Source organism: Daktulosphaira vitifoliae, unplaced genomic scaffold (genome assembly GCF_025091365.1).
Source record: "Daktulosphaira vitifoliae isolate Bord-2020 unplaced genomic scaffold, ASM2509136v1 Scaffold_1, whole genome shotgun sequence".
Lineage (NCBI taxonomy): Eukaryota > Metazoa > Arthropoda > Insecta > Hemiptera > Phylloxeridae > Daktulosphaira > Daktulosphaira vitifoliae.
Window position 1 is genome coordinate 78163769 of NW_026099572.1, and position 24590 is coordinate 78188358.

At 26.6% G+C, this 24590-nt stretch overlaps 1 protein-coding gene across 5 annotated transcripts in view; it reads right to left on the reverse strand.

The window, feature by feature from the left end:
• Positions 1–24590, reverse strand: part of LOC126896012 (semaphorin-2A) — a 205632-nt gene that overhangs the window by 98838 nt on the left and 82204 nt on the right. For 4 of the 5 annotated variants that reach the window (XM_050668415.1, XM_050668416.1, XM_050668417.1 and 1 more), the window contains 2 exons: positions 14739–14771; positions 3720–3808 (listed from right to left, as the gene is read on the reverse strand). In XM_050668415.1, coding sequence (XP_050524372.1) covers positions 3720–3795 — 76 coding nt within the window. In that variant the 5' untranslated portion in view covers positions 3796–3808; positions 14739–14771. The remainder of the gene's footprint in view (positions 1–3719; positions 3809–14738; positions 14772–24590) is intronic. The other variant, XM_050668419.1, reaches the window with a different exon arrangement.

Sequence of the window (24590 nt, forward strand, 5' to 3'; positions counted from 1 at the left end):
TACCTATAAAAAATGATTACTGTTTAATTTTGCTCGTTTCTACCCAAGTCTTGTGTGGCTCAAATAATAAATCATCTCAACACTAGGAGCAGTATAAACTTTATATATAGTTTATAATTACAAAGACAATTTATTGTTGAATCACTATTGCCACTGTACATCACGTTCTCCAAGCACGTACCAAACAAGGGGCATCACAGCGTGTTTACCTTTAAAATCAGCAAGCCCGTCTAGGTAGTACAGAGCTACACGCATTGAAGCATTCCAAAAGGGGCTAAGTCTATTTAAATGGAAAAACCCCATGCCAGCTATAATTTTCAAACCAATTCATACATCGAGAGACGAGGGATTGACGAATATTTCGTTTTGTACTGTAATATTACTCACTTCTTTTATTCTAGAAATCACGTGGGGATTCATCCCTACAGTAAAAACGTCAGTTTCGTTTAAATTCAATTCGTGTTACAAATGTCCAAGTTTTTATGTGCGCAATAAAGGCAGTGTGAATGGTAAACTAATCGCAATATAGAAATAAACAAGCAAGTAAAGAAATAGGTATTTTTTAAGCAAAACTTTTCTTGTAAATCCAAGTTAAATACGATTTTTGCAGACAGTTATTAAATCTCTTGGTCTCGAGTTCTCCATGAGTCAAAGCATACTTAGTTGACTGATGACATTTTAATTACGTGATACGTCAAAGATTTTCTGCAAGGGTCAGTATGTTATGCATTATTTAAAAGCTACTTTTGAAATAGTCTCACGAAAAGCAAATAATCGTGTTGAATGTCTTGCCAAAGACAATATATGTGGCTGTCCAAATCCTTAAACGTTTTACTGAGTAACATCTCTTTCACTGGATAATATCTTCTAGATTACTGATATAGTATACGGAAGTATCACGTGATCGACATTCGAATGGATTCTTGAGTCTCCTTGGTAAAATGTTTGAACGCAGCTGACAAAGTGTATTTGAAGGGTTTCCATTTCATTTTATTTCATTTCAACTCACTTTCTCTGGTCCTCCTTGCAAGAAATAACACTTCAAAGAAAAACTATTAGTTCAAGACATAAATGCAGTTAGTACGTACAGAATATTAAACAGACTAGAAAAGGCTAGGAAGTTACGAATTAATATCATGAAATGTTTTCTAGTATCTATTGTTTTTTGAGAGTATATTTTATACACTTCAAACACAGTTTCGAGTTTTCTGTTCCATGCAAAATATGTATTTAAATCTCTTTTTATCTATACCAATAAATATACACCAACTACAAAATTTTTTGTATGCCAAATAATTTTAGCTATAAAATTTAAAATAAGTGAAATACGTAAAAATTAAAAATGTCCTCATTATTTTCATAACAAATACAATTTTTTTCAACTAACCCATTAGGACCAATCGGGAGAGGTATTATGTTTACATATTAAACTTTGATAATGAAAACAATTTGGTTAATAGTTACATGAAATTAATATAGAATACTCAATCACATTTAAAATCATCTGAAATATATCAGCATTTGTGAATTATTATTATGCTACAGATTCTACACGTGTTTTAGCATAAATTGAAGAAAATACATAATTTTTCTCGCGTATTATCACAGCGTCCGGATAATATATTATAAAAGAAGCCAAAAGCTATTAAAAAAAGAATAAAGAAAGATCGCAATGCGACGTACTCTTTCGGACTATCCAATTTTATACGTCTTTCAAAAGTACAAACACGAGTATTATACATTTTCATATCAAAATATAGAAGGAGAAACGTAGAACTAGGGATGAGGGATACTCGTGGAGATGAAATCATAAAACATGCTGCATAAAGTCCTGTACAACAATTTATTCAAAACTTCTTCATCCACGTATGAACACACATATTGCTCACGACACATACAAAAAAGGTGGCGCGTTCACTTTATTCAAATTGCCAGTCAGATCACACGATAACCTTTTCTAAGTATCATGGTAAAACAATACTGGAGGTTTTTATTCCACATTATGTTCACCCTTCATTGTGATTTCTCTATTCATTCTTTATACCCTACTCTACCACTGAATAGCACGTGACTCCGGTGCGTATTTTTATTGCGTTATTCACCACGGCAACACATGTCACAATTGTACTTTTATGTTTTAATAGTTTCTTTACTGCAACTGAATTTTTGTCTTATACCTGTTCCCAACGAATAAATATGTACATTTATTTTCTGACTTGAATTATTTTTATTTAAGTTACATGCATTAACTTAGTTTTTGATAATAGACAGACACAGAATCATTTGTTTTTTTATATAATTTATGGTGATGAAATAATAAAACCTAAATATCATAAAAATACTAAGATGGTCAAGTATTTTTTCCATCGAAACCTTTTTTTATAATCAATATAATAACTTAAACAAGAAAATATTTTTTAATTTTAAATTTTATATTGATAATTCTCTCTTGGTTTATAGCCAGTTAGTTGTGATAAGACTTTGCAGTCATGACATTATTGAAGATAGCGAAATAAAAAATACAATATTTTACGAGACAGTTTTAAATTAAAAAATAAAACTTGTGCATGTTAAATTATGTAGTAAAAAATTATATGTTTGAAAAAGGAACGCTTATAAATTAAGTAAAATGATAAAAATATTATTCATATAAACTACTATTATTACTCTGATCTATAAATTTACATTTGAATTATATGAATCATTATTTTTATTATATGCCAACTAACGACAGTAAATGATTGTAGCTCCTTTATACTTTAAGCGTGCATAAACATAAGTTTTCAAATGTTTTGCATAAGAACGAAAGATTTCAGTTTATTCGTTGATATTTCCCTCGAGCATTTTAGACACCATCGTCTTCCATCGATTTGTCGAACAAAGAAAATATCACCCTTCACTCAGTGAAAATCCCTTTGCCATCAATCCGGGTTACTTCAAGAAAAGCGCGTCTGGTCCCTTTTATATTGTATACTTACAAATTTCTAAGATGTTTTATATATTCCTTGTTCTATTTGTTACTTACTAGCTAATTAGGTATGTTAGTGTTCATTAGAAAACGGTTAAAACTTTACACGGGGTCAACTATTTTAAGAGTTGTTTTTTTTATTTTAATAAAAATATATTTTTAAATATATCAGATATTTTACAAAAATAGTATGAGTAATTGGGCGTCTCTATCAATAACATTTGATATTTTCTTAACCAGTTTTAAACACATTCAAAACTAATTGATTAGTTATGACTATAGTTCATTTCGTCGATAATATTTTTCAATTTCGACAGACTATTTAAATATGCTGAAAAATATCGCTACATATACAAGTACTATAAAATACTTATTAATATTATTTTAAATAAAACTTTTCTGTATTAAATTCAACAAGGCAGAAAATTTAAAAGTAATATGAAAATTATACACAGCTACTTCAAAAAGGTGTATTAGTGAAATACTCTAAAGAAAACTTTATTATTTTTTGCTTTTATTTTGATGCATTATTATAAAGAATGGCATTTTAATATTACTTATTTTACGCTGCGTTCATGTGGAAATAAACTTTTAATGACAAGCTGTTGGCTATGCTTTCTAAATTAGCATAATGTCACCCACTTACTACAAAATCAAATAATATCAGTATCTTATCTCAATTTCTTTTTTATTCTTACTACTTTATTGTAAACAATAACACTCATAATCAAGACATTAGTGTAACACTGACCTGGTGGTAATTCCTCGATTGTAATTGATTGAATTTCCCACACGGAGACCAACATGAAAAATTTCCATAAAACCATTTTGGTACAAAATCTGTAAAAGAAAAATATGTTAGTTATATTTTAAAATTCAAGTAAAGAAAGTTCTTCATAATGTAACATATTTTATTGATATTGTTATTTTTCAGTATTATAAAATACTCATCATGGAATGGAAAAAAATTTAAATAATCGCAAATAATATTAATTTATTTTGCAAAGCAACAACGACATTGCTCAAAGGATGAGTATGGTGAGATTTGAATTTCATAATGGTTACTTTTAAGTTTAGTTACATACGAAAAACGCTAATGTAACAGCAGTTGGACTACACTTATTTGCAGAATAATTGAATACAAAAGTTCATTCAGCATACTTTATAAGTGCTTTTTATTAATAATGGTGTTGGATGACTCTAATAGTGATAGCTATAACGATGTTTTGAAGTACTTAAAGTATAACGTGTGCTCAAATATAGAATGGTATGTTTTAATAAAACTTGCAGCGTGTGGACGCCGTCGTGGATATTTTAAATATGCAAAGTGGCGTTGTGTCTGAAATTATTTCGAGGGTTCCATTGCAATAACAATAATAATAATAATACGGTTTAGTCCAAATAGTTTCATTTTGGTGGTTAAATACCTAAAATTAATAATAAAATGAAAATCATGTGCTCTTAACTGTTTGTTGTAATCGAGATGATGATTCATTTAAGTGTCTTTGTTTCTCAAACAAAACTAATTATTGTGTGGTGTATTTTTTTGAAATAATCTTTATGATCAATTTCAAATTAAAAATTATTTATTGAATGATCACTTCTTCGCCAAGAATTCGTAGATTGAAACATGTAAAAGTTTTTTTTTTCATTGAATAGTGTTAATACCTTATTTTATTGAATAATATCTCGCATTCAGCAAGTAATAGAAACTGTTATAAATTTGTTGAATATAATTTCGACCGAATTCTCTTCTTTGATCTAAGTATACTGCATGATGAGTAGAATCTCCATTCAATCCTACTTATCAATCATTTTTCGCTTTATAACACTCTAGACTCTCTTTCATATATCCAACAATCCATCATTATGACGAAGACGCACTTAAATTATATTTAACTTGACTGATATTATGAACTTGTAAGAAAAATTTTATGTCAGAATATATAAAACAAACATTATTAACTAATTAACTGGAATTAGGCTTATAAAAATTATAACTATGAAATAGAACAATGAAATTTAATATTTATGACTTCTAAACAATTTTTAGGGATTTTCTTAGATTAACCTTTAAAAATGTAATGACTTAACCTTTAAGCAAATGTGTCATTTCTCCATCATATTATTAAATTATATTTTTGACATTATAAAATGACTATCTTATAAGTCTTAGACAGTCAAAAGTTACTTAGCATGAACATTGCAATAAGTTAATTGTTTAATATTAACCCATACTAAAAAATTAAAGCTCTATCAACTTATAAAGTTTTAAATCTTTCATAAAACATTACAAGTAACTTTAACATAATTATTACAGGGAAATTTAGCACTTTAGAGAACGGCAATATTAATTTAATAATTAGTTAAAAAATACTATGAAAGTAATAACTTTAAGTTTATTTGTAGTGATAAATTATCTCTTTTTTTCTATCAAATTAAATAAATTGTATTTTAAAATGAATTAAAACAATATATTGAAATACTTCACAAAAGTTCTTTTTATTATTTTTTTTTGTTTAAATTAAAATTTTGTTAAAACACTAGAATACTTAATGTAGCTATTGTAATATTGGATTTTAGATACTAATATTAATATACGCTTAAATTACTCAGGTGNTCTATAAAATTAAATAAATTGTATTTTAAAATGAATTAAAACAATATATTGAAATACTTCACAAAAGTTCTTTTTATTATTATTTTTTGTTTAAATTAAAATTTTGCTAAAACACTAGAATACTTAATGTAGCTATTGTAATATTGGATTTTAGATACTAATATTAATATACGCTTAAATTACTCAGGTGATTCTGGTTGTTATAGTAGCTGCATTGTTATCAGTGTTATTCCGAGTCATTAACAACAGGGTCAACACTCGACTAGTGATTAGCTGCACACGTGTGTTGTAACTATTATTATTATTTACATTACTCTGCGAAACACTGGGGGATAGTACTTGATTCCGTAGAATTAATGTAGAGATAATAACGGTCCCCAAAACATTTTTTTAGTATTCTTCTTGTGATCGTGTGCGATAAATTGTTTTGGGCTCCCTTGCATAAATTATCATTTTGTCCTCCATTGATGCTTATCTATAACTGTGGTTGTTTTTAAATTCTACTTTAGTATCCCTTTTTATTATTTCAAACCATTTTCAACGTCACTAGTTAACGAGTAGAGATTTCGAGCGGAATGGTGTACGATAATGTAATTTACCGCCGGTATTTATGGTGACTCAACATTGATGAAATATTAAAAATATACAGTTTTGGATAATGAAAATGTCTTCAAATTAACAAATGATATTCAATAAAAGGTAAATCGTCTAGTTATCAAATAGTAAATGCATTATTGAACATCGAATTATACAACAGGATTATGATAATAAATTTAATTTATTGAATAATTAATATTATTTCCATTTAATGAGTATAGTAATTACAAGTAATTATTTGTTCCAAATACTTATGAACATATTTTAAATATACTGTTGTATTCAAAACATTTTATTTTGTCCTTTTAACTCGAATTCGGTAGAGTTATGTTCATCTTTCATTCAATAGAGACGTTGTGCATATTTTACAAGATACGTTTTGACATTTTCAAGTGACAAGCCGTATATTTTAATGTAGGTAAAAAGAAATAATGCATACAATTTGTTGAATTGTTATAAAGTATTCCAATGAAGTGTCATTCTGAGTTACAAAGTATTATTAAAAAATTGAACAACGAATAAATGTATTTAAATTTTGATGTATAATAAAACATAAAATTCCAAAAAACGTTATTTTTATTTTTAATATTAAAATATAATAGTTCCAAAGTTATATTACAGAATTTTTTCCATTTTGTCACAATACCTATTTTTTTCTTATTATTTTGCGTTAAAAATCGTAAATTTTTTTAGAAAGTAATTTTCTTTTTTTTTTTGAATATCCAAAAAAAAAAATCATTAAATTTTCACATTTTTTCGCATTTTTTTTTATTTAATTTATCACTGATAATTAACTGACATAAGTTTTATTAATTCATCAAAAACTATTTAGCATAATAGAAAAACATTATCTATGGCAAAATATCAAGAAAAAATAAATTTTTATAGAATTTTGTTATTGCGTGATCATTTTAAAGTATAGCTCACGAAAATTCATAAAAAATAAAACTATTTAAATTATAATGAGCTGTTGAAGTACTTTGAAATATTTAAGTTTATTTAATTCGTCAAAGTATTCTACCAGTACATTGATAGCATTGGCGTGCCGTTAGTCGTTTACACGCAATAAGTTAATCGTATTAAACAACACTAAATTAAAATATATTCATACATAATAGTATTATCCCAATTAATTGTTAAAAATATTTATTAAATATCTATAAATTTTAAGTATTCTCCCTTAATAATAAATTCCAGTTGTATGACTTATTAAAAGTTATGTAAAATTATATTTTGATAAATTAAAGCGACAAACGAAAAAATAAAACATTACCTGTCTAGGATGTTCTTTTATTAACAATAATGTATACTTATTATAAGAATGTATTATAAAATTTGAACGAAAAAAATTCTATTGAGAAAAAAATAAAGTAATTTTATTTGACAAAAACATTAATTATCTATAAGCATTATTACTGTACGAGTAATATATTTCAAAAATACCTTTATGTATACAAACCAAATGTCGTCAACACAACTTTAATTATCATAATTTCTGGCTTTTAGCATGGTACGTTTTTTTCATTAATTCCCTTTTTTATTTTAACCCCTTTAATAGCCACTCGATACTACCAAACCTTTTGAAGAAATTCATCACTACTTCAAAGAGAAGCATATTCATTAACCAACCATTTCACCATCAAAGCGATGGTCCAGAATAGTATCATGTCGGACTGGATGAACACTTTCATAAGTTAAATATACTAAAGAAAACCACACAGTCTCAACTATAGTAGATGAAATTGGATACACAAGTGCATTATGTGGGTACAATCATTTTTGAACATAAAGGAATTAAATATAATTATTATATCAACATCTCCTAGTATAGTACATAGTTAAAACCAAAGTTAGATCTTCCGGAAACTAATCATTAGGATTCGAGATAAGAAAATTCGATGCAATAAATATACAGTTTAATAAAAATTAAAAATGTGGTAAAATTTATGCATCAATCATCCTTTAAATAAATGTTTGAATTTGTATTTTATGTTTAGTTATACATTGTAAAACACAACTATTTAATTTTAATAATTGTTATTGTCGATTATTATTTTTGTTTATTTTATATAGTACATGACGACCGGAAGCATGTCATTTTATTTATATAATACAACTATTAATCTTATTATAAGATCCTCGTAAACCATTAAATTCTGCATTCCCTTAATAAAATAGATCATGCGATTACAATTAACTTTTCATATGTTCATTGTAATTGCAATATAACATTGTTATATTAATAGGTTTTTAAAAATAGAATATTTTGTAATAAATAAGGCTTGGGGCTTTATGCATTTATAAAGTTTATTTCAGTCATTCCGAGTAAATAAAGGATAAATAGATATTTATGTTAGTTTTTCGTAACATTGAACAGTGTATTTTAATTAGAATTTTAGTTTTAGGGTCGTAGGGGGGATCATTTCCCAGAACAAAATTAATTCCTGTGGTACTGAATACACTTATGATAATTTTTCATTGAGTTGTGTGTCTCAGAAGTGGTTCAAACAAATTATACAAATGTATAAATTCCCGAGCCTGGTAATAAACTATTAAGTTTTAGCAATGAAATATTCCAAATTTTTATTTATTTTAGTTGCTCAAAACACATTTTATTTCACAATATTCACTTTTTAATCCAACCATGTTATTTTACAATTATTAAAAAGGTAGAGTTAAATGACTTGGCTTCTAAACGCCTCGACTACAGATTGAGCTTTTATTGAGTTGAGTTTTATTTCTATTTTTTATCAATAAAAAATTAAAATAATCTACTTTTATAACTTAAAAAACCCCATTTAATAAAAATTGTTGTTTAGTTTTGATTTCAGTATAAAAATGAGGTTATTGTTCTCTTATTATATTTATTACCTTTTAGTTCCCAACTCTTATTTGATTTCTGTTCTTGTTAATTAAGTAAAAATGAAAAGCTATTCAAAAGAAAATAATTTTATTATATATATTTAAAATTAGCTAAGGGAATATTCCTTATTTGCAAGTAAAACAAACCCTTCATCTGTGCATAAAAATTAATTTTAGTTATGCTTTCATAACTGTGTAATTTGAACAATGTTTTTCGTTATATTAATTAGTAAATACAAAAATACGTATATGTCATCAAGCTTATCAAACACTTACTATTATTTAGTATTATACAGAGTAACTATTAAACTATGATTCACGCAATATCTTTAATAATATATAACATAATATTACTTTTTCTCTTCGAAAGTTAATATTATTTTACGTTCTTTAATTTTTATAAAAACTTGTTCCTATCCCCCTTAAATTTATATCTACTTAAATTTTTTATATGGAAAAATAAATGCTAAACCGATTTAAAAAATAGAAAATTATCTATCTATGAAAAAGACTGGTCGATAACAACTTTTTGAAGTCATTTACATTTTATTAAATAGATGTAGGTAAAGTGCGGGTTATTTATTTTTAACTCTAGGCATTAATAAACTGCACTACTCTTCGCACCATGTTATAAATATTCTAATCTTCTTTCTCGCCTTAATCCCAACTGCTTGGGGTCGGCCAACAATTCTAATATATTTTAAAATACTAATCCAAACGTTGTTACCTTAGATTCATCGTTTTATAGTTTACCTTAACTAAATATACATGTTTCCGTTTAATAAACTTAAGTTGATATAATGTTAAGGGTGAAAAAGGAGTGAAGGGACCAAATTTTTTCTAAAAATTATAGAATGTAATATAATATTTACATTTGAAAAGAACAACATTTTTTTACATTTTCAAAGATAGTGCGTCAGATTTAAAGAAGGTGAGTCATACTAAAATAATCGCTCTGCATACATAATTAATTCTTACAACAAAAATATTTATGTATGAATAATAATTCTATTTTATAATATACGATAAATATGAAGTCATCAATACAAAAACAATTAGTGTTAAAACTAATCTCCCTGTTTGAACTTAAGAACTTCCAGGTAATGATCAACTTTGAATTATTGTGTATTATAGAAAGTTGGTTTTGGTCTAAACAATAGTAGGTTTAGAATACATAGAAAATTGACAGGGCGGAACCGACAAGAGCATACTCTTGTATACGATTAAAAGGCTACCTTATTTTGAATACTTCAAATTCTGTTGTTATCTCGAAAACCACATATTTACTGAATTTGCTATAAAATAAAATATTAGAAAAATACTACAGAAGATTATTTTATAGTCAAGTTTATTCTATCTATAGATAAAGTTGCGAAACTATGACAAATCCAATAACTTTTGATGTAGTTATCATTTCGTTAACAAATTTTTTTTTTTAATAATTATTGCCTTTTTAGAACATAATTAAAGCATATTTTTTAATATTTTCACTAATAAAAAACAAAATGATCATTTAGAATTTTTTTTTAAATATAAAAGAGCCATTTTTAGTATTTTTCTTATAAAAATTGTTGATGGGTCGATAACAATTTCAGAATAAGTATTTATCGAGTTTGCATTCATCCAATCTATATACCCTGTCTATGTATTATTATGCTTCATTTAACTCAATACATATTTGTCTTAAAATGTATAATCCTGTATAGTAAAGGCTATTTTATTGTATTCAATATTAAAATATGTTGATTTTAGTATACAATCAACAAGTTTAATAAATTAATTGTTTTATTTTTTATAGCTTATCTAAATTTATTATTAAAATTCATTAGTATTCTTAGTATTCTTATTTATTAAATAAGTATTTTTAAGTATTTATATTCATTAAGTATTTTGGAAGTTTTTGACACTTCAATAAATAAACTGGGTAAGGTTGGGGTTATATTTTTTTTATCATTATGCATTCCTCTGCTGCAATACTTCTCTTTTCAAGGTATTAAAATAATAATAACTCCTCACCTACTAGTTCGAAAGGTCTTATCAAAAAATTGTCTAATTAAGAAATTGACCCTTAATTAGACAATTTTCTAACATTTAAGATACTTAAATATGTATATTATTACTTATAAAAAATAAATTTAACATCATTATACAGGAAGGATCTAAAAATATTTAACCACTAATAAATCAGAAAATAAAAATAAATAAATACTCGTATTTTTTTCAAATATATAATTATATATAGGGTGATTTGTTAATTATATCTCTTGCATTATATTCAAAAATACAAGATAAAATATATTTTATTTGAAATTATTTTTATTAAAAAGAATAAGTATTTTTACATAATTTCGGGAAGAGAAGATTGATTCATAATTGTATAAAAATAAAAAGATCCACTCTTTACCTCCATTTAATTTTTTTAACTGATAATATCTTTTCAAATTTTTTTGAGACATAGTTGGGGTGTTTTTCTTTATAATTTATATATATATATATATATTTATTAACAATGATTGTTAATAAATAAAATCAGAAAATAGTGCATTCTTTGTACATGAAATTGCTATGGTGCAGAATAATTTAAATGCTCTGTTAGACTTTTTTGACTCAGCATAAAAGACTGAACTACCTAAAAAGTTGAAATTTATTTAAATTGGGTATGTAACAAAATAAAAAAAGGAATCTTTATAATGACACTCGCCTTAAAAAAATCGCTGAGGGGTATCGTATAAAATGAGGGAATACCAAAGTGAAGTTTCTTTATTTATAATTGAGTTAAGTTGAAAACACGCTTCAAAACCCATTCTTTAGTAAAAATCACATTGCAAACTATTCCATGATAGTGAAAAGTATTTCTCATACTTTATGAAATTCCCTTAAGGTATAGCTATTATAAAGTGTGTAACCAGGCCAATATTAATTTAGTCTAAAAACTGTTATCAACCCATTATAAATTTATGCAATAAAAATACATAAAACTGGCTATTTTTAAATAAAATAAAATATTGTTTTACTTTATTTATTGTTAAAAACAAATGAAAAAATATAATTTTATCGTATTATAAGAATGCATAAATTATTTAAAAAAAAGTTACACCTAAATGTTGATTGTATAATAAAAGTTTTAAGTGTTATCAGTTAGATATATTCCTCTGTTTATAATATATTATGCCTCAAGCATTAACCTCATTGCAGATAAAATATTAAATAAACCACCAAATCTAAATCATCGCGTGGAAATGGTTTGTTGAAATAAATTAATGAATTTTTAAACGTCATTAGCAGTACCAAAACATTTTTGGGAGTTTTACCACTCATTGTCACAGGCACTGACGCTAATAGTTAATACATCAAAATAGTTATATAATGCACAATAAAATTAGACTATCGTTATTGTTGATGTGCGTCACGTTAAAACCACCTAATACCACGTTGTTTTCTGCCGAGAAATAATTTTGTTGTAGTCATAAAAATAAAACTGCGTTTGTATCCAAAGATATGGATTGTCATTGAAATCGGTTCAACACCAGAGACAGACTATCGAGTACTATGTAAGTCATGTGAAGGGGACAGTCATTAAAAAAAATTATATGCGGGTAACTAGAGATAGATTTACATGAATATAAAAATCCGCAATAAAAAAAAAATGATAACAGAGACGAAGAAGTATAGTGCTGTCATGGAGTGGGGTCATAAAAGTATGTTCAAGTTCCGGCAGTTCGTGTCATGTTTTTTACTATGTCGATTGGGGGTGGTTATATATAGTGGTGGGGGCGTTTTTATATATTTTCTAAATAAAGCTCCGACATGATTCACACACGCACATACGCATGGACTTTTAGTAGCCCTACCAAATTCCAAACGTATACATACACGGTCGGAAACAGAGGGCATGATGGGTATGCACTAAAGTTGTCTCGGTGAATATCGATGCAACAACAAGGGGAGAAAAATAGCTGCTAGACATTATTTATATAAAATGTATGTTCTGCACTATTCGACAAACTACTATGTATCAACCGTAAGATATATTCGCCATGGTATTTTTGCTTTTGACTCTAAGCTTCAGATGATACCGTGTGCCACTTCAATATGGTAGTACTAGATAAAATAACTTTATTGTTATATTTTGGTTTTTTTATTTTGATGAGAACAAAAATAAATGTATCGTTACTTAAAAGTGAAGATTAATGATTTGCATAATTTAAGGTAGCAATTCAAAAAAAATCAAATATCAAATGAAAAAAGTGCTTAGCAGTAATCTTATATATTTAGAGTTTTCCAGTAAAGATAAAACTTATGTAAACACAGACTGAATAAAACAGTTGGAGAAATCCGTGAATCAACATCGGATGACGGGTTTGCAGAGCCTTTTTAATGTAAAACCTAACGAATCGTAACATCAAGAGTGTTTGGGCACCGTCGACGATAGATTGAAAGGTTAGCAAGCCAGCAAGACTGTACAGGTCGGGAAGACGTACATTGCATAAATTACTCCGCTCGTTGATTGTAAATTCAAAATAACTAAACAAAGCTGATCACCAAAAAGAATTAAAGATAAATGTATTAACAAAGCAAACTATTTTTACCCAACACCAATTAACTTTTAAGGGTAAAAATAACTAACACGAATAATTATAATAAATGTCTTACTAGACATGAAAGATTGCTACATAATTAGAAATTCGAGACAAATATATAATGAACATAATACATAGTAAATCGAGAATTTTAATTAAATAGTTCAAGACAGATACTTTTGATTTTCATTAAACTGTTCTCAATTTTTATGCATAAATAGCACAATATTGTGGCTAATCCTATTTACACTACACTATGAATGGAAATATACAGTATGTATGCAATAAGTAAGTGCACGAAGTTATACGGCATGCTTATATTCAATTAAAAAAACGTAAAACATAATTAAAACACAAGAATGTAACAATTTTATTTGGTACAATACTGAATAATAATAAATAATCGTTAGTGATAGAGTCAAGAAAAGGGGCTGAAGTTTCCAAGAGGGATCGTATAATTGTAAAAAAAAAAATACTTAGAAAAAAATTTAAAATTAATTATTTAATTTAATTTAGAAATACTACCCCCCAAATATTTGTTTAAATGATAATTTGTTTATAAAAATATATCGAATTAAGATTTATTTATTTTTATGAACTGTGTTTTTATGTCAAGTTTATTGTAAAAAAACTATACTTAGGGGTAAATTAATTACATTTAAAACGCGGAGATATTTATTAACATTTGTTCAAATCTCAATAGTATGCCATCATAATTTACTTGTAATAGATTTATAAAGAATATTTCATGAAAAAAACAGAAATGGTAGTCTTTTTGTCATTTATGATGGTTTCAAATGCCTATGATATTACCATTTACTATATTACTAATTTATTGGTCGTTTAATGAAGACTCTACAAATCGAGGGAGACTAAACGAGTACTTCATTCTTAATTTTACTTTGTCGTATAATTTATGCTTCTCACGAATAACTAGTAAATTTTACTCCATAATAATGATAATGGTAATGATGATGGTGATTATAATAGAAGTAATAATAATAATATTATAACGTTAACGGGTTTTATGACCCGCACACTCTTAATCATTGAGACTCCATAAAGCTTTCAACCAATTATTATCTAAGTACTACTACTTTTTTTTACATACCGGTCAACTTATTTGAGAAACTGTATTAAACACCTGAAAAAAAAAAAAAATTTATTAAAATTTCTTTAATACTAAGTATTTTTACCGAACATGAAAGTTCAAATGTTTTGTAATGAAGCTATTGTACTTATTATAATTGAATTATTTTAATTTTAAATAACCTAATAAAAGAATTGGTTCATACAAAAATAAAATCCTTCTAAGTATAATATTGTTATATTGATTTGTATTAATTAACACATAAATATTCTAGAACTTAATAATTGTTTTCACATTGAAATTAGTTTTAAATAATAAATTAAAACACGATAGTACAACTAATTAATTAATGTGATTTTATATGAGGAAATTTAAAAATGGAGTAACCATATAAACAATAGTGTACAAAGATATATACAGGTTATTCTACCAGGCATTGACACATTTAATAACTTTCTATTCAGGGATTAATTTGCGTTACCTTTTAAATCATTTTTACAGTTTTGGAGTACATTAAAAGCAAATTTTTAATTATTTATTTCTGCGAAGAAAAAGAATTCGATTTTTCTATTAATTTATAAAATTTTACCCTGTAATCTCCATTCATTTTTATTTTCAATAAACATTATATTTATGGTAATTTTTTTTATGGTTGAATATTTATTACATAGAAAACGAGATTTTTTGTATTTTATGCAATTATTTTTATATGATTTATTAAGAGTTCCTTTAATTTGAAGTATTACCTATCAGTAAAAGATATCGTAAATTGTTTGGAACACATTGACGTGTGTAGTGGACTATGAGAGTTATAAAGACATCTAATGATGTATTCTGAAAGTTTTGTTTAATTATTCTATCGAGAGGTGTTATATTTTTTAAACATTTCATTTATTAAAATATTTAATTATAGATTATCGGTTAATTATAAGCAGTAAATGTCGGGTTTTCGAATATCGGAAAGTAGTGATGTCGGCCCAGCCCTGCAAATAATATTCCATTTTCACGGCTGTTAAACTTATTCATGTATGTTCGCTTGGTACTGAATCTATTCACCGGAGGGAAGATCAGGTGTAGAAGCGTTGGAAAGGAGTAAAAACCAATCAACCGTGATGTTTATTCAAACGAACATGTGCAAAAACGTTTGTTTTATTTTTTAACATTTTTACTCTATCGTTTTACACACACGATCCATGGCAAATGCACTCGGAAAATAATTCAAAAGATACAGTCTTGTGACAACTCCGTAATTGACTCCATGTCTTTGCGCCAGTCGTACAACATTTCCAATACACTGTCTATACGGTCCAATGGCTAACGAAATGTGTTCAAGGAGTGAAATACAATTTGGACGAGTCACAGATATGTGAAACTTCATTGTACTATCAATAAAAAAAAAGGCGAATCATTTAAATTTCAGATTACTTTAATGTAATTCTACATAGTTCAAACATTTTCTTATTTGAATTAGTAAACGATAAATTTAGTTTCTTTATCAATTGATGTTCACAAATATTATTTTATTGATAAAAAAACGTGCAGCTATTCCATTAGCATATAATTTTGAATCTCATCGTAAAGTTTCACTTAAGAAAATTAACTTGAACTCAATCAAAATACTAAAAAATTGTAATCAATTTAAATTGATAGTCTTAAAATGACATTTTAAATTATGCCTCATATATTCTAAGAATAAAATATTATTTAAATTTTTTTTTAACATTTAAACAAAATTATTATAAAGAAATATATTTAAGTACTTTTTGGGCTAATACTAGAGAAATAATTTGATTTGTGATACGATATTCAAAGGCAGTTATAGTTCTGTGAATACATTTTAGATTTTTGTTACAAATACTTTTGTATATTATAGGTTTTCAATTTAATTACTAATTTATATAAAAACTCATATTATCTCATAAGGATAATATTTTTTTGAATATAATAAATAGTAAAGTCTTAGAAACACGTTGTCGTATTAAACATTATTTATTATTAAATCACTATATTTCATTATTTTATTTATTAAGCAGAAAATAAAGGTGAAATTGAAATAGACTGAAATATATTTGATACGTATTATCTACTATTTTAATTATAACATAATTCATAATAGCTTTTCATATTTTAATGAAATTTACTATATATGGTGAGCTTTTTAGTTGGACATATTTTTATAGATTACCAGTTTATATTAGACCTTTATTAGTTATAAATCATAACTAATCGGACACATATTATTATAACATATGGAAGTATAGTATCGATGCTGATGTTGGTTAGAAGGGTATGTCACATGTTTATTATTTACAACTCATGTTTGAGTGATGGACTACTCGCATTTCATTAAAATACGATCAATTCTTTTATTTTTTCAGGAAATTTAGTTTTAATTTGTTGTCTACTTAAGTATTATTAACACTAAATTTTAGCTAAATATAAAACAACATTCAAGTGAAAGCTGTTTTCACAGTACTTTATGGCCGTTTGAGGGAAGTATATTATTGTTTTAACTAAAAAAATCCATTAATTTAAGATTATATTGTTAAACAACAGAGAAATTCCAAATAAAATACTAAATTATATTAATATATATATATATATTATATATATTATATAAAATTATATAAATTATATGAAGTTTCAATAAATCGATGATAAAATAATTTAAATTATAAAAAATACGGTAATCTTTAAAACTAAGATAAATATAAACAAGTAAAAACAAAATAAACGATATTTATAAATATTTTTCGACATTTCAATGAACCCATTGTTGAACAATATTTTATTAAATTACGTAATTAGATAAGAATATTTTTCTACACAATGATACAAAATTAACTAAAAAATCATTGAAATTGTAGTGGCGCAACTTCAAATTCGGTGGCTGCAAAGTTATTATTATAAGATTAAAGTATCGCTTTATAACTTTTGATTACCTTTTTGTTAGTATTAATTTTAAACAAGAGCTAAATAAGTAGTCGGCCTGGCTTACTTAGATTTGGTTACTTTATATATTATGAAAATACTTTTAAAAAACCAACAAAAACCTCAATTTCTGGGACCCCAGTGTTACTTTGTCAAATTTGCCGTTTAACTCTATTATGATGATATATGGATTTTATTTAGACAATCGATGTTTAAATATCATATAATCAGAAATCAATATTATTATTTTATAGTAAGGATATTTAAAAATTTCTGTACCTATTTTTATTATTCTTATTGATATATTATATTACATAAAACTTTTAGAGTTGACCCATAAGAGAAAATGCATTTTAAAATCTAATATAATAGTATATTGTTTAGCCACACATTTACGGCACTGAGTAAACAAAAACACATTATCATGTATCCTAGTAGACTGTTGACAAAAACAGTATAGAAGAAAAAGCATTTTAATGTATTTAGAACAACACTAATGAAAATGTCAATCGAGTCATATTGTTGAAAAGAATGCATTAAAATGTGTCAACATTTTTTGATATTATTTATATAAAATATTTTTAATTTTACCATACAATTCGAGTAATTAATTATTTACGATTAATTTTTATTAATAAAACACAAATTAAAAATATTTTATCATCTCTAGATTAAATGGCAAACAAATAAAATGTTGCGTGTATAGGTTAATTTAAATCTATAACTGAATTATAAACAACAAAAAATTCAAAAACAACTCAGAAAATAGAAGTATATATGACATCATTTATGTTTCAAAAAATACTGGTGCTAATGTATTAATATAAGTCGTTCCTATAAAATGTATTGTTATAGCAAAAATCTCACTTAAGTAAATCAATACATACAAATTACCGTAAAAACGAAAACGATATTTTATTATTACGAGCAATTGTTGCGACAATAGAAAACCTATAGATTTTGACCTAATTAACTTGGAAAAACGTTTGGCAAACCCAAGTGTCTAATAGCACGCGAACAAATCACTGATGGCTGTTTTGTTTTAAATTAGTTTTTTATCGCCCACTTGCAGTCGTTGTTAAACCTTACAAGAAGCTTATTCGTGTATACATCCACACGCCGTTTGCATTCAACTTCGCGAAGGCAATCAACAGAATTTTTTTTGTTTCAGTTCGATACACTTGTTTCAAAGATACCGGTAGACCCATAAAACTGAAAAACGTTATATTGTAAATATTTGTTCTACTACATATTATACGAGAATATTTTTCCCTCCATGAACTGATACAGCCTCTGATGCAATATTAGACAATAAAGAAAAAATAATAATAATAACATAAAATTGCGTGTTAGGTATTTTCCTGTCATCCTTTGCCACACTTCCGCTACTTTTCGAGGAAACTTTTTCCATTTCTCCGTCGAAATCAAATAAAAGTTTAGTTTTTTTATAAAAAAAAAAATCATATACGCAAACTTGTTTCGGCGACGAGGAAACCTAACAAAGAGGGTTAAGACGCAAAGAAAATTTCCGAAACGGAAGGCATTAGATTACGAATGCACCTCTCGCGATTATAAATATAATAATATGAAAACTAAAAAGCCACTTTGTAGCGACGTGGGTAGACGAAACGCGTTTTGTTTCATTTCACATTTTCGTACTTTACATTTTTTTACCACCCCTTAAGTGTAATAACAATTTATTCACCTTGCCAACAAACTATGATAATTTTTCTACACAAATGTACATACACAAATATGCTCGCGCAGTACTTCTGACGTTGTTATTGATATTATGTAGACAATGTGTATAACATTTGTACGATATTTCTTTTCTTCGATAACGTCAATTATGTTGCGATGGACTTTTATCACGTCACTATATTTTTGGGTAGAAAACACAAACTCGATGAATTTACTGTTTATTAACCGAAACAATTATACCAACCACGTCATGATAACTTATACGTTTCTTTGTCGGTAAACATTGTGCAATGCAAATAATATTCTTTGTGTTAATTATTTTAATACATACGAGTACAAAATTATTGTGTTATTTTCCCTGTTATCGACTCGTTTACTTTTATTTTTCACCTTAATAAATTTACGAACTTAGTAAAAATTTTTGTCAAATTTTTTAACGTATGTCTCGAATAATGATTCTACTGGAATATTTGATTGGCAATGTGAAAACCATAAATAAAAGCATAATTTGGATGAAATATTTAATGTTTACATGCGATTGAAAAATATGATGTCAATTTAAACAATTACTCGCGGAAGTCTACAACGTAATGTCAATAGTTATTTGATGTTTTTATCAACTTTAAATAATAGGACAATGAGTAAGACCAAGTGTAATATACGATTAGATGTCAAGTGATTTCACAAATATAACATCAAATGTTTATTAGAAAGTCAGAGCTATAGATATATAGTGGCTAGTTATATATTTTTTAACCCGGTCATTTTACATTTTTGATGTAAATTATATTTGTTCCGTTGGCCAAGTTCTTGGAATCCTAAAAGGATTTTCATGTCAATTATTGTTATTCCGAGTTATATTTAACAAACTCATGAAATATTCATCCGTAGTGAACCATAGTTCTAATTCAAAAATATTTGACAATCGTCGGCAGTGTATGAAAAAAAACATAATGGTATTACACAAAAGTTACGAATGAAGCGAAATACGTTTATACAACAATCACGGCTGCAGTACGGAGCTCGTTGTTGAGGGGCCATTTCCATTTGCTTTGCTACTTAGTGAGGCACTACTTCTAAAGTCTCTAATAACAATGTTGCAGTACGAGTTGAATATGACACTACACAGTAATATGAAATTCGGAGTGATAATAACATAGGGGTATTCGAACTGTACGGAGTGGTTATTGGGGTTAGCCGTGGAGGTTGTAGTCCCAGGGGAATAAGTCCCAGAAGAAATACAGTGGTCTGCATGAACACTTTTGTTGACTGAGATAATGGAATGTTCGTGTCGAATCATCAGGGCCGGTACGAGTAGCCGAAGCGTGAGTACGGTGGTATTGATGTTGGCAAACGAATTTGACGACCGTGGATTCTAACACCCGTAGGTCACCTAGTTTTGCAAACATGATATTCTCTTATGTATCGATCAAAATGTTATCGATGCACATACAAAGGCCCACGGTGACGTTTGATTGACTGCGCCGTTATTCGAGAACACAGCCAGAGGCTGTTGACAATCGAGACAACCCACGAACTTCCAATTGGGTTTATTGAACGTCACGCTGTAAGTACAGTGATTAAACTTCACTTCGGAAAAAATCTAAAATAATAGTAATTTCATGTGTGTAACAGCTGACTGGACTAAGTGGTGGTCCTGCACGCCAAAAGGATTATACTTCAATAAAGTGGAAATCACCGTGTCTGCACACGTACTGCGCACAAACTATGATAGCACAAGCCGGCCTATAGAAAGGTCGAACGGCAAAAGCAAATGCTTTTGCAGACGGGACCCAGTTAATCCAGATTAATAGATTTTAATGCAAACCCTCATGTGTGCATGTGATGTGTTATTATGATCATACACTCCGTCGCCCTCGCACTTTTTTCCTCGTCCTACTGTTTGTTCGATAACGGCTGGATTTAAATAGGGGCACATACAAGTGGATGCTTTTTTCATAAATCTAGTTATTTAAACTTGGGATTATTATTATTATTTATTTATGACTATATCAATCGCTAATTTTTTTTTTAATTATAAACTACATTAAATACTCACATTTCTGTTTTACACTGTTACCAACAGTGTTATTACCTACACTGTTTTTAACTGTTATAATTAATTGTACATTGGTTGTGTTAATATTCAGTTGAAATACAATAAACAATAACAATTTTACAGCCATATCAATGGAACAATTTTTAAATTAAATAATTGTTTAACGCTTTTGAAATAGGTATGATGTGAATATTAACAGATTATTTGCAATGACAGACTATTGTTAATACTTAAAATCTATTTTATTTTATTTTATTTTATAAATAAAGCACATGAATCTATTCAAAATAACAGTCACACAAAATAATTATTGTTTAGTTCGACACTAATTCCGATTAACACAAATTTCATATCAATTCGTTTCCGAGTACAAAAACCATATAATATATTTAATATTAAAAATAATTTGTCTTTTATTTATACTACCAAAAACTAATTATCTGACAAAAACTAACAAAGGAAAATACCTTTAATGTTTGCTAACTATCAAACTACAAATAAATATTTATTTATATTCCAGAAATATATTATTTGTTTTATTATAAAATCAATTAAGACTTTTAAAATTCTATGCTATTTTTTTTTTATTGAAAAATATTTTATTATTTTTTACACAAAAATTGTTACACAATTTATCGGCAAAGTCATAAGTAGTAATATAATATTAAATAATAGTATATTTATTTATTAAAAAAATAATCAACTTTGCAAATTTAACAAAATGTTCAATATGATTTATAAATTATAAACACTGTAAGAAATGATTGTAACATTTTCAACGTCAGTATGATATTTTTTTATATACACGCTATTCTTTAGTCTTGACATAAAGTACAGAAAATTTATACATAAATTAAGAAATTTTATCTCAACATTTATCCAAATTTTGTCTTTAACTGTGCGTGTTAAAAACGTCTAATACACGAATGTTAAATTTATTTCTAAGAGAGAATATAAAGTGTAACATGAATTGATGACTTTGGTGTTTACATTATTTAGCTTTTGAAATAATCTTTGACCATACGGCGTATTAATACATAACGCCGTTTGATACAGAATAGTAATAAGCTCAGAGAACCCTCTTATTCATGGCATATATGAATCTGTATCGGTTAGGGATAAAAAACAAAACACACACTCGAGGGGTCTAATACAATTATCAGTCACCTACTGTGTACAATCATTTTTCTACTAATAATAGAAGTGTTTGAGTGTGACCCTTCAATATCCTATATCTGATTATCAAACGTTCACAACTGCAGCAAAACTACGATGGAGGGTTATTCTTTGGCCAGTGATTTTTCTCAGTACTGATTGTATAGAAAAATAAAAATAACGACAAACTTTAGTCAACATCTAAACGCAGCCATCTTTTAGTAAAAGGGTTGGAATTGATTGTGACCTCTTGCTGAGATAAAGTCTCTTGGGATTTAACGTGCGTCGATTACGATTGTCACTGATATCATCTCAGAGGAGGCTTATTCGTTATTGAACCTATCAAGATTTTATGTATCCCTCTATTTACCTTTTGAAAGATAGGAAAATAAATATTTTCTTTAAAATTCTACAATTAATTATTTTTTATAATACAAACATTGATACACTTAGCATGAAATGGAATGTTTTTATAATAACCGACATTACGTTAAAAATTAAAGGCAGTTTAAAAGAAATGCATCAACAAATATAAACGATTTTTTACGAATAATGACACAAAATATGTTTTTTAATATAAAATCTTTTGACTAATTAGTAAAGTAACCAGTTTTTATTTTCTGAATATTATTATTAAAAACCTATTACTATTATAACTATGTCAGTTTTTATACCATTAAATTCATACTCAAACTGTAAAAAGAACACATCAGACTCATGTGGATTACTCATGTCCAAAAGACCCACCACAATTCTTAATATGTGGAGTGATCTCACCATTTTTATGGAATGCTTCAATTATCAAAATGATCGACTTAAACTCAATATCAACGACAATTCAACACATTAAGACCAAATTTAGAAAAAATAAGAATATTTTCAAATTCTTTAAAAAAAAATCATTATTACAAAATATAAGTTAATTGCAAGTACCACAAAGAGCAAAATAATGTACACTTTTTTTTTAATAATTAGGTATAATTCATAGTATATTTTAACTAATAGTTATATCAGCCAAAGATTTAAATGAATAAAAAAACTATTAAATCTCTAGTTTTTAAAGAAACTAGAAATAATATTTTAAAAATGTAATGGGAAAAAGTTAAAAGTTTATGTTACTTATCTTACAATAATTAATTGTAAAATTTGCAAAAATAATATAAAATGAACTAAATTCATAAAATATTTTTTTTTTTTTTTAAAAAAAAAGTATACAGTTTAAATGAAATAATTATATTATGAGTTAAAGCAATTAATAATAAGTAACTATAACGCTTGCAAGTGGTGGTGTGTTTTTTTAGAGATACAGTTTTTTGTTGGCAGAGTGCAGCACAACATAAACTGAGCAATAAATTCCAACAACCCCACAAGAGTGCATTATCGTTAATACAAAACTACTAAATAATAATAATATTTAAAATTATAAATATATTATACTGTAAATTAATATTTATTGTGAAAAATTCTACATCAAATACTTAAATATAACAAATATGATTATAATTATTCATAAAATATTTACCTTAAATTTAATTTGTCTTTTTGGTCAAAATGTATAAAACATAAAATAAATGGTTAAAAAATATATTTAATCTTAAATGTTCTTTTGAATTCATGACTAATATTATTTATCAATAATATACTAATGAAATTAAAAAAAATAAATATTAGATTTTCATCTAATTTCCAATAGATTTTAGAATGTTCAATTAGTATTGTTAACATTGCTTAATTATCACAAAATGAAAAGCACTTCCACTTGTTTTTTTGGCGTCGAATATTGATGTAGACCTAAGGTTTTTTGTGTTCTACGAGCAAGTGCATTATGAATAATTTATACGCTTACAAGATGCTCTTAAAATGGTTCTCTGCTATCCATAGGATTTGATATCTTTTCCAATTGCAAAAATGTACGTATATACTGTCTTGTAGAAAATGTGTGGGAATTTGAACGACAAGCCGAACGAACGTATTTTTTTTATCTTTATTTATTTGTATTGTTTGAATAGTGACTGTATGCAGGGCAC